At 41.5% G+C, this 17,124-nt stretch overlaps 2 protein-coding genes across 2 annotated transcripts; one reads left to right on the forward strand and one right to left on the reverse strand.

Annotated features, from left to right (window-relative positions):
• Positions 1–628: 628 nt before the first annotated feature.
• On the forward strand, positions 629–7,642 carry usp14 (ubiquitin specific peptidase 14 (tRNA-guanine transglycosylase)). The gene is made up of 16 exons (XM_020107494.2): positions 629–846; positions 1,689–1,834; positions 2,578–2,610; positions 2,725–2,829; positions 3,630–3,733; positions 3,839–3,897; positions 3,978–4,108; positions 4,570–4,650; positions 4,740–4,822; positions 5,000–5,114; positions 5,328–5,393; positions 5,485–5,577; positions 5,672–5,800; positions 5,907–5,967; positions 6,372–6,479; positions 6,597–7,642. The coding sequence occupies exons 1-16, from the start codon at positions 831–833 to the stop codon at positions 6,740–6,742; spliced, it is 1,476 nt and encodes a 491-aa protein (XP_019963053.1). The 5' UTR covers positions 629–830; the 3' UTR covers positions 6,743–7,642.
• A 42-nt stretch (positions 7,643–7,684) lies between these two features.
• thoc1 (THO complex 1) lies at positions 7,685–12,818 on the reverse strand. Its single transcript, XM_020107482.2, has 21 exons — positions 12,671–12,818; positions 12,361–12,434; positions 12,186–12,246; positions 12,020–12,089; positions 11,438–11,556; positions 11,294–11,342; positions 11,120–11,215; positions 10,891–10,973; positions 10,726–10,799; positions 10,527–10,635; positions 10,273–10,407; positions 9,977–10,077; positions 9,795–9,861; positions 9,553–9,603; positions 9,395–9,465; positions 9,057–9,152; positions 8,904–8,969; positions 8,727–8,810; positions 8,433–8,580; positions 8,242–8,326; positions 7,685–8,097 (listed from the first exon to the last, which is right to left on the reverse strand). Exons 1-21 carry the CDS (start codon positions 12,716–12,718, stop codon positions 7,820–7,822), a joined length of 1,965 nt encoding a protein of 654 aa, XP_019963041.1. The 5' UTR covers positions 12,719–12,818; the 3' UTR covers positions 7,685–7,819.
• Positions 12,819–17,124: the final 4,306 nt, after the last annotated feature.

Raw genomic sequence — 17,124 nt, forward strand, 5'->3', positions numbered from 1 at the left:
ATTAAAGGTTCAGTGTGTAGAAATTGGCGACATCTAGTGGTGACGTTGCAAGTTGCAGCTGAATCCCCCTCACCTCAGACTCCAAACATGAAGAGACCCTGCAGCGGTCTTCAGTTGTCATAAAAACTCAAGTGTTTAGTTTGGACGACTGTAAAAAAAAAAAAAAAACATGTCGGCGGCCGTAGAGAGGCCCATTCTGGATGTAATATAAGGTATTTAAATATAAAAAGCTCATTCTACCACAATTCTTACAATATAGATGTTTGCACACAAGTGAAAATATCACGAGGATCATTTTAAATTCAATTTCTGTCAATAGATCCTTTCACCTACATCTGACACACTTGGACCTTTAAGTTATTTCAGCTTTTTGCTTATATGTTGCATAGACTAAATGAAGACAAGAGGGTAACTTATGGAATAGGTCAAATTCAATATGGGATATAAACCTTTGACAGAACACACGTGCTCAGGCAGCTTTTACTGTGACCGAGCCTCAGAATGCACAGTTGTGTGTTATATCATAGACTGTATATAAAGTATAATTTATATATCATGATATTTACTCACAGTCCCTGGTTGTGATCGTGTCCTGGACGATCTGGACAAACTCTCTCTGGGTGTGTTTGGTCTGCTCTGGGTGCGCAGTCTGCAGCAGGCCGGCGGGTCGATGTCAGAGCGCGTCGATAAGTTCCCAGCGTGTTGTTGCAGCGTCATTGTGTTTGAATGAAGTTCAGACCGAGAATTAGCCAAAGTCTCCATTCGCGCCCCGGTGGATCGAAACAGAGACAAGAAAAACAACGAGTCGAGGAAGTGAATCGTTGCCAAACATGCCGGTGTTTACAGGTACGAGTTCTCTCCCACGCAACACACGCACTGCCACGGAAAAACAGGATAAAACCACGAATCCTTACACGTGTTTGTTAAGTGCAGCAGCAGCAGCGTACATTACGTTAGCTTAGCTAGCTGTAGCGTGATGTGCAGTTAGCATGCTAACGGTAGCAGGCAGTGAGCTCTTCTTTAGGGCACGTGTGGAGTTGTTAACAAACAAAACGTGGACGCAGCAGAAACACAAACCACCGTAACACTGTCGGGACCGTGTTGCTGTTTATTTGCGGGTTTACGGGATGTGCTGTGGGAAGCCGGCTATGCTAACTGCTAATCTGACACAGCCCAGAAAACAGCTAGCTATCTGTCAGGTAGCTGTGTTAGCCGAGGAGAGCCCAGCTAGCTGAGGAGGCTTTCATAGTTATGGAAAGTCGTCGTTTCTCGTCGCAGTGGAGTCACTCGGTTCACTGTGCTCGTCACTTTAACTCGTTTCTGTCTAAAATCTGAAGCAGCGTGAAAATAACCGACTCACGCCTCTTAGCTCGGGTAGCATTGCTAACAAAGCTAGCTAGCCATATCATGAGTGTACAGTTCGTGAGCTTTTCAGTGCAGCCAGTTGGGGAAACAACAACAATGCTGGAACAGAAACGAGTTTGCGTTTTAAAAAAATAAATGAAAGCTTGTGTGTGTTTTAAAAGTCATGTCGCACCGGGTCGTAAATTGTCCGTTTTGAAAAAGCTCTGTTTGTTAGCCTTCACTTTATTAGCCTGTCAGTGCTTTAGCTGCCGTGTCGTACATGGCAGCAGGTTGACAGTCGATCTGACATGTGTGTGCTTCTGTTTCCACTGTCTCTGCTCCAGTCAATGTGAAATGGGGCAAAGAGAAGTTCGATGCAGTCGAGCTGAACACTGAGGAGCCTCCCATGGTGTTCAAGGCTCAGCTCTTCGCCCTGACAGGAGTTCAGCCAGACAGACAGAAGGTCATGGTGAAGGGAGGCACCCTGAAGGTATTTACCCGAACAACACACGAGACTGTGGTTCTGAAGTGATCAAACACTGGGTTTCTCTTCACAGTGAAGGATAAGGGCGGCAGTTTATTTTATCACTGTCAACAAATGCAGTGAAAACACCCAAATCAACAGTCGGTCTAATGATGAACTGATCCTACCGAAAAAGGTTGTCGTTCGCTGTTGGCTGCAAATTAAGAAAAACCCACGCAAATAGAAAAGACACTTGCAGATTAAGAAAACAACTTCATCAATGTGACGACACATGCGCCGCAAAAAGTCCCAACTCATGCAAAAACTGAAAACAATGGCTGCAAATAGCAAAAGCGACAGTGGAAATGTTCCCAGGGAAACCAGAAAAGTGATTTATCACACCGAGGAGTAGCAGACTTCAATAACCTCCCCTTGGGTCCCCTGGAAACAGTTCTGGTGTCGTCATCCCACAAATGACACAATAAGCACCAAATATTTATTAATCCACTGATCCAAAAAAAAAAAAAAAAAACGAACAAACAAAAAAATTCAATTTCAAATGTACAATTGTATTTCACTCGAATAGTGTTTGTTAAAAACTATGGTGCAGCTGTTGTAGGAATTGATTGAGACTTTTGGAAAAATGTAACTATAATTTTGACAACTTAAAAACAATATTGGGTTTGTTCTTTTTTTTTTTAAAATGAGATTTGATGACATTAAAATGAATAAAGTTTTTCAGGAGCTAATCTGTGTTATTTCAATTCCAGGATGATGAGTGGGGAAACATCAAACTGAAAAATGTGAGTATTTAAGCTTAGTTTTGGAGGAATACACTGTAATAGGCAGTTCTTGGTTGGCATAGCATTTTAAAAAATACATCAGCAAGTTTCAGTGTGTTTCCCTAATGTTTGTAGGGAATGACTCTGCTGATGATGGGCTCAGCAGAGGCCCTGCCTGAGGAGCCTGCTGTCAGGCCTATGTTTGTGGAGGACATGACTGAGGAGCAGCTGGCCTCAGCGGTGAGTAAGACCCAAAATTACCAGTACGCCTAAAACAAACATGGTTGATTGTTGCTTCCTGCGCTAACATGGCTTTTTAAAGGGTGTTTTCCTCAATATCACTTTTACCAAGTGGAGAACATAATAATAAAGATATATACTTACGTACCCATGTTGCATCACCTTAACATTTGTGCGCTTTGACTGAAATGTAGTCAGATATGTCACTGGAGAAACAAGTGATGATTTTCTTGATTTTCTATTGAGGACGTTGTACCAGGTTTCTGTGTTGAATGTAAGGACGATGAGGGACCAGTCAAGTTTTATAATATCCAGTCTGATATTAAAACCTTTCTCTTCAGGAGAAACATGCACTGTTGTCCCTCTGAGTTCCTCTTAGCCGAAATGGAATGAGAGTCACTGATTTGATTACCTGTAACGATGCCAGCGTCTTAAGTGCTTCAGTGAAAGCTGCACAAATGTAATCGTCTGATTTATTAGCAGAATGACTCACTGTTGCGACTCAGTACAAATGGAAACTCTGGGACGCTGGAAATAAATCTGTTAATTAAAAACCTAAATTAAGTAACAAACATTTTTTTAATACTGTGGTGTGGGATGATTTGGCAGTATGAACACTTTAAGGGTGTGTTGAAACCAAGTGACATGCTGTTCTACGTATTGTCATCACTCAGAAAAACAAGTCTGTGTACATTAAAGCTCGGTTAATGACATAGAAGAAAAACAATTGAATCTCTCTTTTATATTCTGTCTGTATTTTACCATGGAACTTATCATTATCACATATCCATCTGTTTCAGATGGAGCTGCCTTGTGGGCTGACAAACTTGGGCAACACCTGTTACATGAACGCCACCGTGCAGTGTTTGCGTTCTGTGCCAGAGCTCAAAACTGCCCTCAGAAGGTTGGTTTTGTGTATCAGCTATTTACTCTCAGTGACTGTTCTTTTGTTGTTGGTGTTATTTTTGCAATTGCTAGACCTGCTGAAATCCCCTTTCTCCCTCTGCAGGTATTCAGGTGCTCTGCGATCCTCAGGGGCAAATGCACCATCACAGTATATCACAGCAGGTATGAGCCGGAGCGAAATCACATGTTAACATTAATGTCTTCAATGTACTTATACACAAAATATATATTTGCCTCCTCAGCCCTTCGTGACTTATATGAGACCATGGATAAGACCTCCTCCAGCCTCCCACCTATTATTTTGCTGCAGTTCCTTCATATGGCCTTTCCACAGTTTGCTGAGAAGGGGGACCAGGGACAGTACCTCCAGCAGGTGAGACACCCAGTTCTCCTCTCCTTACGAGGGGTGGTGAGTTTACCGGCTTCGTCACTGGTGTCATGTTCTCCCATGACCTGGATTTTGCAATACTGTGACTCCGGTGACAAACACACACTTGTTTTGGTATAAACCGGGGAGATCTACCTTCCACAACATCCGATGAACCTACACATGCAGTATGCTCATTCAGTGCAATGTGGCGCTGCACTTTACTGCACGCTGGACTTAAAACATTACATGCTGTTGATAACTTTTGCTGGTGCTGCAGAATGTCACTACTTCACATGACATTAAAACATGGCAGCCAGTTGCAGATGTGTGAGCCAAGCGCTGCAGTTGCTCTTTCAGCCACTACGAAAGAACCACGTCTGTGGTGACAGAACTTTGCCCTGATAGGAACACGGCTTCACTGAAACATTTCATTGTGTTGTTTTGCTTTTCGTGTGTGTTCTCAGGATGCGAACGAGTGCTGGCTGCAGATGATGAGAGTGCTCCAACAGAAATTGGAGCCCCTAGAGCCAGAGACTCCCATGGAGGTAAACAAGAGTGTTTCTTTATAATGAAAAGGTATTAAGGGTTCTGTGAAATTACTACTAATAATTACTATGCTTCTTTCAATCTTAAGACTGACACTGAGAGCGGAGCTGCTTCCGCCTCTTCAAAGAAGAACTTCATCGACCAGTATTTTGGCGTAGAATTTGAAACTTCGTATCCTTGCAGTCTGCCCTTTTCATTTCCTGGTTCAGGAGGGTTTTGATCGTAAAAGTATGAATCATTCCAATAATTGGGAGCAATTTGTCGGATCCTAGTTGTGTTGAAATGAAGAAAAAGTTTGGATCATCATTATCACTCGGTCCGATTTTTTTCTTTAACTCTCTTGATCAGCATGAAATGTACAGAGTCTGAGGAGGAGGAGCCGATTAAGGGCAAGGAAAGTCAGCTCCAGCTCAGTTGCTTCATCAATCAAGAGGTTAAATACCTCGCAACAGGACTCAGGCTGGTATGTGTCAGACAACACTGACTACTTTCTTCAGTGTCCAGAGTAATGTGTATTATTCATGAATTACACATTAACATGCATCTTTCGTGTGTCGGATATTTCAATCTACGGATGTTGTGTTTGACAATCAGAAAGAAATGTAAACAAGACAGTGACACATGTGGTTCATGTGTCTTTGGGTTCATGTCTAATTAGTCTGTTTTAACTTTACAGAGACTGCAGGAAGAAATCACAAAAATGTCTCCATCCTTGGAAAGAAATGCCCTTTATATCAAATCTGTAAGTTTTTCTTCCATTTGGAAACTTGAAAAATGTGATCTTGTGTCCTTCAGATTTGTTTACCTTCTTGTTTTTTGGATTCTTCCTCCAGTCAAAACTCAGCCGCCTCCCTGCCTACTTGACTGTTCAAATGGTTCGATTTTACTACAAAGAGAAAGAGTCTGTCAATGCAAAAGTCCTCAAGGTTTGTCTTCGCTCTCTAAAATCTCTTGTGACAGAGCTCACAGTCATTAGCATTGTAGCTCTGACACAATGCCATATTGTCTCTTCTTTTCAAGGATGTCAAGTTCCCACTCATGCTGGATGTGTATGAGCTGTGCACTGCGGAGGTCCAGGAGAAGATGCTGCCAATCAGGTCAAAGTTTAAGGAAGTTGAGGACAAGAAGTTAGAGAAACAGCAGCAAAAGGTAAAACTTTACATCTTATTAACTAGTTTAGTAGGTAGCAGAAAAGTTGCTGCTTTAGTTGTATTGACGGTTCTACACAGTGTCTCACAATACGTTTTTGCGACAGTTGTTGAAGAAGGCAGATGCAGCAAAAGAAGTGAAGTACGATCCCTTCTCGTTCTCTGACGGTGAGTTGAGACACAACACTGACGTCCTCTGTTCACTCAGACATTTAAATACTGCTGAATAGTTATTTAAGGTGAAACATGTCGTACATTTAATAAATTAATAGCTCGTTTTCTTTTAGTGCCGAAACTGTTGCTTTGAATGCAAGTCCCTCATGTTAAAAATCATTGTCACAAAACAGTCGTGTGACGTCTGCCAAGTTTTATACTTGGGTATCTAGCAGAACTCTTGCATTGTTGGTCTCTGCGCTTTGTTTCCTGATGTTTGCCTTTATTATTAAAACTTGTACTTTACAGAAGAAACACTGCAGGAAATATTTGCATTAATGTTTAGATTTTTCATTAACAAATGAAATGTACATTTTCTTCTTTCAAGTTACATTTGGTTTTATCTGATGTTTCTCCAGACCTTGGATCCAACAACAGCGGCTACTACGACCTGCAGGCTGTGCTGACACACCAAGGCCGCTCCAGCTCATCAGGTCACTATGTGGGATGGGTCAAAAGGAAAGAAGGTAACCACACACACACACACACACACACACACACGGTTGTTACGGCTGCACGCTAGGCACATTTCTGTTGTGACTCGAGTCCAGATGTTCAGCAACGTGACCCATTTCCTTTGACAGATGAGTGGGTGAAGTTCGATGATGACAAGGTGAGTGTGGTGTCTCCGGAGGACATCCTGCGACTGTCTGGAGGCGGAGACTGGCATATAGCATATGTTCTACTGTACGGCCCCCGGAGGCTGGAATTACTTGAAGAGGATCAGTAGCTGTGGAAGATTTTTCCTAGAAGACAAAGACAACATCCAACACACACACAAATTGCCATTTCCAAGCACTGTCTGCATAGATGTGCAATAAAACTGGTGTCTTTAAAGATATGTTAACTTTTCTTTTTTTTTTTGTATCCAACACAGATGCTTGTAAAACAAATTCTGTTAACTGGTGTTAAATATTCAACCATAGTGAGCTTTGAAAATGGAGATTGACGAGAGCCAATCCCTGGACTGGATCCTTGAACGAGGTTTTGAAGTCGAGCTCTGCAGTTTCATTAAATGTTTTATACACATTGTATATTTTTTAAAGCCTTTGATGAGGTGCTCATGTCATAAATGCAAAATATTCTCATCAGTCATTTAATCAACTTGTACAAAAAAAAGAAAAATGCCTCGACGAGCTGCTGTTCTTGACATTCTGGCTTCTCTTCTCTTCTCAGATGTATTCATGGAGATTTTCTCTTCAGCACTGTAAACGCTCACCTGTCGGCCCTCTCAAATATTCGGTCTATGATCTTTTCTCAAGTGCTTCGCTCGCATCATCTGGCGTTCACAGATGTTTCAACAGATGAGATTATTTCTGCCAAAACTTTCACTAATGCTCTTTTGGGGGACAGAGAGTGTGTGTGTATGTGTGTGTGTTTGGAGGGGGGGGGGGATAGGTCACCCTAGTGGTGAACTGTGTGCATTTAAAGATTTGAGATTTAACCGTGACGGTTTTACTCAATGAGCCTTGAACATTGTTCTCGCTGACACTGATTAGACTTTAAAACGCTGTGCTTCACTTTGTTTCTCCGTGTCCCGCCACAGTGTAAGACCCAACCATCAGCACTCTGTAATAAGTTATTGACTGACTGCTTTCCAGAGGTGATGAAAATAAACTGTTATACCAAACAGAAGTGACTGTTTTATGTGAGAATGGACTGAAGTCAAATGTTTGGTTTTTTTAATAAAACATTTATTAGCTTTTCTACAGTGAAAAAACAGTTCAGCTACATACAAAAATTTCCATCTAATTTTTGGTACAAAACGGCTGCAACAGTAAAACTGAAGTATTCATTGAAGTGAACTTCAGGCCTCATTGAGGCTGTCTGCAATCTGAGAGAACCCGGCTGCGTTCAGAGCGGAGATCAGGGTCTCCACAGTAGCTTGTGTCCCCTCTCTGTCCTGCCAGGCGACGAGCAGTAGTTTGGCCTGCATGTCCACGTCTTCGCTGTCCGTTTCAATCTCCCGCAACTCGGCTGCCTTCATCTCCAGATGAGTAGCCAGCGTCTTCCACTGAGCGCCAAGTTTGGCTGCAATGTCGTCCATTTGCTGGTTTGTCACAATCTTGCTCTGTATGCTCGGACCTGGAAGAAAGACATTAAAATGAGGTGATATCATCATAACTACGTCCTTAAAAATTAGGTCAAAGAGCTGAGGATGCTTGTCGGGATGTTGAAATTGATTAGCGGTTGTGAGGAATCAGTAAATGAGCGATAATTGGAACTCACTGTCGTTGCTGTCCTTGAGAAGATTGTCTCCATTATCGTCGTCATCCTCTTCTCCCGTCTTGATCTCTTCAGAAGGGATGTCCTTCTGCATGGAATCAAGAGTCAGGATATTAGCCAACAGTTATTGTGGGCATCACGTAGTGTTGGTATAATCATGAACACTGTTTTTTTTTTAGAAGTAAAATCCTCACCGGCAGCTCTTTGGCCAGCTTGCTGACCATGGTGTCCAGGTAGTCCGCCTGGCTCTTGAACTTCTGGTTAGTCGGTTGAAAGAAGTGCGGACTTCTCCTGGACAGCAGCCTCAGAGCACGCCAGCCGTAGTTTGCGTTCCGAACAACCCTGCAAAGATTGACGAGAAGAAAACTTAATGGCTGCAGAGAGGAAACTGAAAATAAAGCCCCAAAGATAATGGACTGTTACACGTCATTATTCTAGCAAATAGGATTTTTCTAAAGTTCTGACAACTTGTGACTAAGCCAACGTACTTGTACTCTTCCTCCACCATGTTAGCGGGGTCGGCCTGTTCAATGGCTTCTGCAAAGAATTCATCCAGCGACGGCATGAACTCTCTGAAAGAATAATCAAACAGAAAATGTAATTCATACTAAAGGGTGAATGCAGATGTAGAGGAGAACTGTAACCTAGTTTCATAATCCACTGACCTGCTGTCTGACTTGCAGGCTTCCATGTTGTCCTGGTTCAAGTTCCACAGTCGAGTCAACTCGTCACTGACAAAACATACAAGAGCTTTAGTTAATGAAGTAAACAGACTTTTTCCCCTTCTGCTCTACTCAGCTATATTTTTAATAACATACTTTCCCATGAAGATCTTGCGGTCGGGTCCTTTTCCAAGGAAGTCTTCTGGTGCTTGTCTTTTCCGTGTGGGTCTTTTGGGCTTGTCATCTACTACCCTGTTCAAAGGGAGACATAAGAGACCAAATATGGATGTATAAGACACAGTTATATAACAGAGCATTTTCAGCCATAAATTAGTTAAATTTAAGACTTTAAAACATTTAAATTCTACTCAAAATTAAATTTAAGACCAAACTTGCGATCGAAATACGCAAAAGTAAAATTATACATATTTATGTCCACTAGCAAGCTGAGAATTTTTATATTATTATAAAGTATAATGATTATATTGTCGTACCTTTCTTTCACAAAGCTTGGGCATCCCTCATTTTTCCAGGCGTTCCAGTTGTCCTCTGTGTTGAGGATGTGCTGTGGAAACATGAGACGCATTGATAGAATCATTCCTGTAAGAGAACCCAGCATTTAATGTATCTGTCATCTCAGAACAGGACTTACCTCCAACATGGTGCCAAACTTGTCTCCATCAGGAGGGATCTCTTTCAGCAGCTACAAACAGAGTTAATAATTAATCAGTCAACAGATTGATCCAGGTTTCCTCTCTCTCTGTCTATGTAACTCTATAAAGATCCAGGTAAAGCTTAACAGAGAAACAGGCACATGAAAGACAGTGAGGCTTGTTTATTCATGAATTAAAACAGCTAATTGTTTGATCTATGTCAATGAGATTCAGGACTGACCTGATAAACCAGTTTAGTTGTCTCCTCTATCCATGCAGTCTGGTCATCATTCAGCATACAGCTGGAGCTGCACGACCACAGAGACACAAAATATGAATCCACAGCAACAGATGTTTCTCCTTTGTTAAAACACACAAACTGAAGTTTGTTTAATGTCGTACATTAACAGAGGAATGTCTCACCTTTTGAATTTGACCTGACCCTTCAAGTACTGGAAGAGAATGAGGTACTGAAGCAGAATGTGTCGTCTAAAGTTACTGTCACTAAGCTGCAAATCCATCAGCTGAGGAGAGAAGAAAGGAGGAGGACATGTAAGACCCATGTTAGTGTGAGATCATCCTTCTTTCATCCTCCAACACAACTGACATCTGACATGTCAGGTCTTATTAGTAATATGTCATCCAGTGCTTCCAGGCTCACAGCTGAATAAAACAGCACAAAATGCAATGATCACCAGGGTACAAAAAGATTTTCTTACCTTCTCGCTTGTGAGGAACTTGGCAAAGTAGACGTGTTCTCCTCCAGATGCTCTCAGCTCCTCTAGTTTCCTCTTAGAGGCCTGCATGTCATCCAGCTTGTAGCTCTTGAATACTGCCAAGGTCTCATCTGAGTACTGAGCAGGACACATAGAAGTTGACATCGGTAGTGAGTCGGGATTGTTTCGGTGTTTGATATAATCTGACAGAGAGCAAGGGAGGACAACCCTCTCTGCTTTTGTAATCAGGTGTTTACCTTTAGGAATGTCATCCATGAGAATTTCTCATAGCACTGCACAGGGTTTCTGAAGTAGTCCTGCAGCGTCCAGAACTTCCTGTACAAGTTGTAGTCGATCGGAATGGAACTGAAAACAATATTTCATTCAGTTTTAATTAACTTAAAACACAGAAAACAAAAATTTGAGTGTGTACTTTAGAGACGAACTTGAACTGACCATGGTGCAGGAGCATCATCCTCTCCCATTTCTCCTTCCTCCACCTCCATGCCATCTTCCTTTTCTTCAGAAGGCTACAAACATGGAGCCATAACGAACCATTCAAGTGAATTTCAAGATTAGCTTCAAAATGTTGACAATCACTATCAGTTAGTGGCACTTTACCTTCTGGCCGAGAGTGCTGTCTTGTTCGCTTTTATTAAAAACAGTCACATTGTCCAGATTAAACTGGCTCTGTAGATTGAGACCTGGAAAAAACACAAACGTGCCGATAAGAGAAGATAAAAAAACATGGTTACCAAACACAATTAACTACTTTTTGTTAAAAGCATCTCTGAACGGTTTTGTTTTTTGTATTTGTTCAAACACAAAAGACAGATGTTGCTGTTTTTACCTGATTTCTCAGACAGAGGGAAGAGGCGTGCCAGGAAAAGCTGGATCCGCCCACAAAACACTGTATTCTGAGATTTGGACAGCCTCCTCAAAAGATCTGCACAGGTGGAGAGGTGTGTTACAAACAGTTACATCACTTAAATATTAAAGTCTTTTCAACGAACAAGATCGTTACCGTTGCACATCCTCAACAAGTAGTTCTTCCCAGCCGAATAAAAGGAGTTCTGGGAGGAAGGAGAGAAGGTGATGATGAAACGATCTGCATTATGTCGGGAAAATACTTCAACCACCTTCACTGAGAGGATGAAGCTTTTTTTACCGATTTCCAGGTGGAGACGTTATCCTCCACAAAGGAGAAGATTTTGTCACACTGGTCGAGAGGGAGACAATCTAAAACGTCCCCCAGTAGAATGAAGGGTGTCGTAGCAGAGCAGATACCTGCAAAACAGAGGGAAACAAAAGCTCCATCATTTTAAAGGTTATTTCAGTCTAATTCACTTATCTTTAAATCTTTATTTATATTTGGCTTCAATACTCTGCCTCGGTTACATGCGTCTTTCAATCTCCTTATACTTAATATCTGTATCGTCAATATCTCCATTAGCACATGCTTCATTACAGCGCAGCTTTGTAGTTCTGGTGACTAGACCTTTATCTCACTGCAGGGAACTTATTCCTCACTCATTTTAACCATTTATTATTCTTATGCTCTTGTGTTTGACTGTTTTGTAGAAGCCTATTTATCTGTCTGTCCGTTCTGATTTTGTGTAGAAAGCGCTGCAGAGGTATATACAGCGAGGATTTATCTTTCTTTGGAACATGAGCTGCTTCATCATTCATACTTCCAGTGTGTAACGTCACCACACATGACACCTGTAAGTCACCTGGAGGAGGAACATACCCTCTTTGACGCCATCAATGCTGAGGTAGATGAGAGACAGGTAGTCGTCACAGATCGCCTTCTGCTCAACCTGCAGACAGACACTTCAGTCAGACTCTAATGTTCCACAGGGAGCCAGATCGACTCAACCAGGTTTACTGAGGTAAACAAACACTGATGTACTTACAATCTGATCACCCAGAACCCCCCTCAGAGCCTGGTCCAGGGTGGTTTTCTTTTCCGCTTCACTGAAACAAGAGAGACACAAACAGACTTTAACACTAAATCCATGAAGTCAGAGAACTGTTTCCATCACACGTTAACACAGATGTTGACACAGATGCTAACTACATGTCACTTACTTGCCGGGGATCTGGTTGAACGCGTTTATCAGAGGTTTGCTGGTTTTACCAGTCAGAGCAAATCCGGCCGAGGCCTGAAGGAGAGAGAGAGAGAGAGAGAAAGAGAGAGAGAAAGAAAGAAGAAGAAGAAGAAACATGTTTAAAACGGAAAATTCATTGTTAAAGAGCGAGGCTAAAGCTTAGCTTAGCATCTGCTAATAACAGCAGGAGCTAGCATGAAGCTGCGGCGACGTGTTTGTCTTCCCGCTGTGATTAAAATCACCGACTTCAATGTCCAAATAACAACAATGACAATTCCGCCGTTTCTCACCGTAAACTTGTCTCTGGCTTCGACAAAATTGAATAAAGACGTCGACATCTTTGCACATTTAAAACCGGAAGTGCCACTGAACTGCTTCCAGGTTGGGACGGGTGCGTTCAGTAGCAGTCAGGAGAAATGAGCTGCGTTTAGGTGCATTCAGGGACATTCAAGAGACTGAATCATTGAGAAACTGTGTGAACGTGGATGTGTTATAAAAAACAAACAAAACAGAAGCTTATAAAATGTTTCTTCAGAAAAAGTTTTATACAAACACAGTTCTCGCACCATTTAGCCTGTTGATGCAAATTTCGTTTCCACTGTATGTTGTACATGTGGCGGTTATGACAATAAAAACTCCTTGAATCCTTGAAAAACTTAGTTCTTAAGATACTCTGGAGCAAAAAAGTGAAATAATGTCCTTCAAAAACCAAAAGGTTTAAAAGTAAAATAGCTCCATGTGCAAAAAAGACATGATTCACACAAACAGGAGATGAACAATGACTTTAAATGCTGTGTGTTACAGTTGAATCTGCTCCTCAACATTTCAACAAGATTCATTAAAAAAAAGAATGTTTTGTATGTAATGATGTTTGTTGATGATATAACTGCAGATGAGACCATTAAAGTGACTGTGAACTAACAGGCCTCAATCTAGTGTAGACCAGAGGGCGTCAGTGTTGCACAGTGTTTGCCCACTATAGTGAAAAGACACATGCGTGTGTGTGTGTCTGTGTGTGTTAATGTATGTGCGTGTGTGTGTTTGTGTTAATGTATGTGTGTGTGTGTGTGTGTGTGTGTGTGTGTGTGTGTGTGTGTGTGTGTGTGTGTGTGTGTGTTCTGTACCATGGCAGGATAAACCAGAAATCCACCTGGTATTAAACCCTGTAGCATTTCAAATTGTATGAAAATACAATTTCTGAATATGTACATGACAAGAAGTCCGTCTGTCTTACTCCTCTTACTCATTTGATGGATTTGTTTAAAATTATTTTTACAATCGTAGAGAATATTTCTTTTACTTCAGAATTATTGGTCCGATCGTGTTTGACTACGTGTGTCCTTCGTGCTTATGATGCAACCAGTGTACAACCACTGAGCTGCACGGCTGAATTCATAGATGGGATCTACTGTTCAACAATGTCACACAGCCCATAAAAACCAATGAGGCGTAACAATGTGACATCAATCATTAAAGGTCCAAGCGGTGAATTATTTTTTGACATGGGTTCAAGGTCTGTGCACATATGTGATTGATTTAATTATCATTTAGTGGGCAATTATGAAAATATGACCCTGTTCCAATGATCTATTTCCAAACATTACTTATGTAAACAAACCTTTAAAAACATGGATAGTATTTATAGGGTTAATTTAGTTGTTGTGGATTTTGGTGATGACCCTTTGGTTTACATTTGACAGAACCAATGTGAACACTTTGGCCCGGTCTGATCCATGTTTAGAGGCAGTTTCACGGGTCAGGACCTCTGAAGTAGTTTGCAGCAGTGGGATCCTTCAGCCTCTGAACCCTGTGACGAGTGTTTACAGCCGTGCCCTTATGATGGCTGTTAACTGAACCTATAGGTGTGGTGCTGATGTTTGGAGAAAAACATTAAACCTGTGAAAATATAGGCCAGTGCTGTCACTTAAAAAGAGCTGAGGTCTCATTTTCATCACGTCTGTGTGATTTCTGCGGTCGTAAAAAGGGGAAGCGAGAAATGTTTTACTCTGCAGTTTTGACTGGCACCTCGTTTCTCATACGCACTTTTCAACCAGATATCTAACTGTGCCTCCCCGCAGCTTCCCTCTTCTGACACGGCCCTCGCTGAACATTTGCCAAAAACTGACGAAAAGCAGATAGGGAGTGAGCGTGGTGGGTCGCTCTCCGGTTGCAGATAGGAGCCCCCAGTATCAGTCAGTATGTGCAGACGGGGTGAAGAGGGCCAGCAGTGGCGTTAAGATTACGGTTAAATGCAATCAGTCTTTCAGTTGTAGATGTTCCTCACATGCTTTGCTTCTTACAATGAAACTGGGAGTGTGACCCAATTTATTCCTACTAATTACATAAACCTGCAAGAACAGGCCTCTAGTTTTATTTTTGAATAATTTCATGGTGCTACTGTACTTAATCTGTCACATGTTTTGATAATCTTGCTTTATTTTTTATTTATCAGGCTTTGACAATATTTGTCAGGATCAAGTCATTTGTGATTTTTACTGTCCATCACAGTAAAAATATTTTTTCATTTCTCATTGTGTTCCTATAATTTCTAAAGTCAAACTAAGTGACTCTGTTTTTTTAATGACAGAACCTGACTCTTCAGAAGTCTAATGAATAGAAGATTTTATCGAGATGAATATTATATGTGAACTCCAAAATCACTTAAAATAGTTGGACCTCAGCTGTTTATTCTGTCTGAATAAATATAATGAGAGCACAACGCCCCGGTGCCAAATCATGGAATAATCAAGCCTCAACACGAGAGCCAAATAATTTGACGGAGGACACTCGCAGACAAAATGAGTGAGGGGCAACAAAAAGAGCATTGTCTGTGTTGTCGAGGACAAACTTCAAAACAAGAGGCGAAACACAATGCTCTGCCCTCAGAGGTTAAACACACAAAGGAGGGAGATTTTTGGACCGGCCTCTGAGATTCCACCATAAAAAAAAATAATGTGAAGAAATGTTGATTCGTATAAGTGAGATAGTCCCATCAGCTATAATTCATGGATACATTTACACGTGCACCTGAGCAGGTTCATGACGAAGAACACTAACAGAGCTGTGGTAACATACACCAGAGCAAAACTTTCAAGGGACTTAGAGAAAGACGTATAGACTGAGTGTAGAAGAATCGGAGTCAGCCATTTGCAATTAAAGAAATAACTTGTTGATTTATTTCAGGCTCTAGGTTTATACAGCAGCTTCCCTTTGCTCACGCCATCACCATCTCAGTCTGTTGGATTTATTACCTCTGCCAATGAGCTTGTGTTTTCATCTGCGTTGTTTGTCAGCATAAACAATTTCCATGACACTTTGTGGAGGGGTGGGGCATGACCCAAAGTGGAACCCATTACATTTGGGTCCGGATCCAGATCACGGGGCGGATCAAGGATTGTTTTTTTCACTTTCTTTGACATTGTGAGATAGGGCGTGTTTCAACATTTTCATTGATTTCTCGGATAATAATTCATGGATCTTGATGAAAGCAGAAATCGTGTGAGTGCGTGCCAGCTGGTGCAGCGTTATCTAATTGAGGTTGACTGTTGGGCCTTGGTGGTGGTGTGAGCTCGACTGAGAACAATTCATACACATGGAATATAATCTACTCTGGGTGAGGCACTTTTCAACAGTGTTGTTGATTTCTCAGCGAATACTTTGTGGAGCTTCACATGTTTAGGGAACTGATATTTATCAGTGTGAGCATTTTAGTGCAAATCCCCCCAAAATCCAGATGTATTGAATTAGATGTGGTTTCATAATGGAACAGCTGTTTGATCCCAGTCTTCCAAATCTGCTATGCCGAAGTGCCCTTAGGCAAGACACTGAACCCTAAATTACCACTGATAGAAAAAGTTCTGCAGATGCACTGTATGAATGTGTGTGTAAATGGGTGAGTGGCAATAACCTGTAAAGCACTTTGAGTGGTCAGCATGACTAGAAAAGTGCTAAACACATACAAACTATTTACCATTGACTCTAGTGTTGTGCTTCAGTAAATCAGAGTGATTTTCCTTTATGGATTTCACCTGCCTTCAGCTGTTTGGCAGCGAGTGGAAGTTGGACAATATAAAGATACACCTTTACTTCCTCCTTCACAGGACATCGTAAAATTATTTGGGACTCTGACATTTTGTTAATGATCATCTCACGCCGAGGAGAATAACGGCAATGCACAACCAGGGGTTGTGCATCCAACCGCAGCGGCCATGCAGCCTCTGATTAGCTCACAATACCTTGCAAGTATACTTTCACAACCTTGGCTGGATTGCCCTCGGACCTGTAGCCTCTCTGTTGGGTTGTCGGGTTTGAAGTCATTTGATGGTTATTCAATGATTAGCCCAGGGTTAGGGGACCGTCAATTGCTCATAACCCATAAAATGGGATGTGAGACGGGCCGTGTGCGTAGATTGGAAAGACATTCTTGTGATACAGCCAAACAGGAAATCTCCATGATGGCCTCATCTTGTCTAATCATGCTTTTTCTCAAAGAGAATCTAAAGGTTCTTGCGTAATTAGCTGATCCACATCCTTGTGTTGTTTTACAGTCGAGATGTTTGGGACCGGTGCCAAACACATTGAATAGAATGATACTGTACACAGTAGGTTTAAAAGAAACTAATGTCAAGGTCATTCAGCTCTAAACATTTTCTGGTATTTGTGCAATATAAACTAGGAATATGTCAACTTTGATTTGACCTTCACCATTTGGGAAATAGTTTCATAAGAAAACACAGACATCGGA

This window comes from Paralichthys olivaceus, chromosome 16 (assembly GCF_024713975.1).
Source record: "Paralichthys olivaceus isolate ysfri-2021 chromosome 16, ASM2471397v2, whole genome shotgun sequence".
NCBI classification, from domain to species: domain Eukaryota; kingdom Metazoa; phylum Chordata; class Actinopteri; order Pleuronectiformes; family Paralichthyidae; genus Paralichthys; species Paralichthys olivaceus.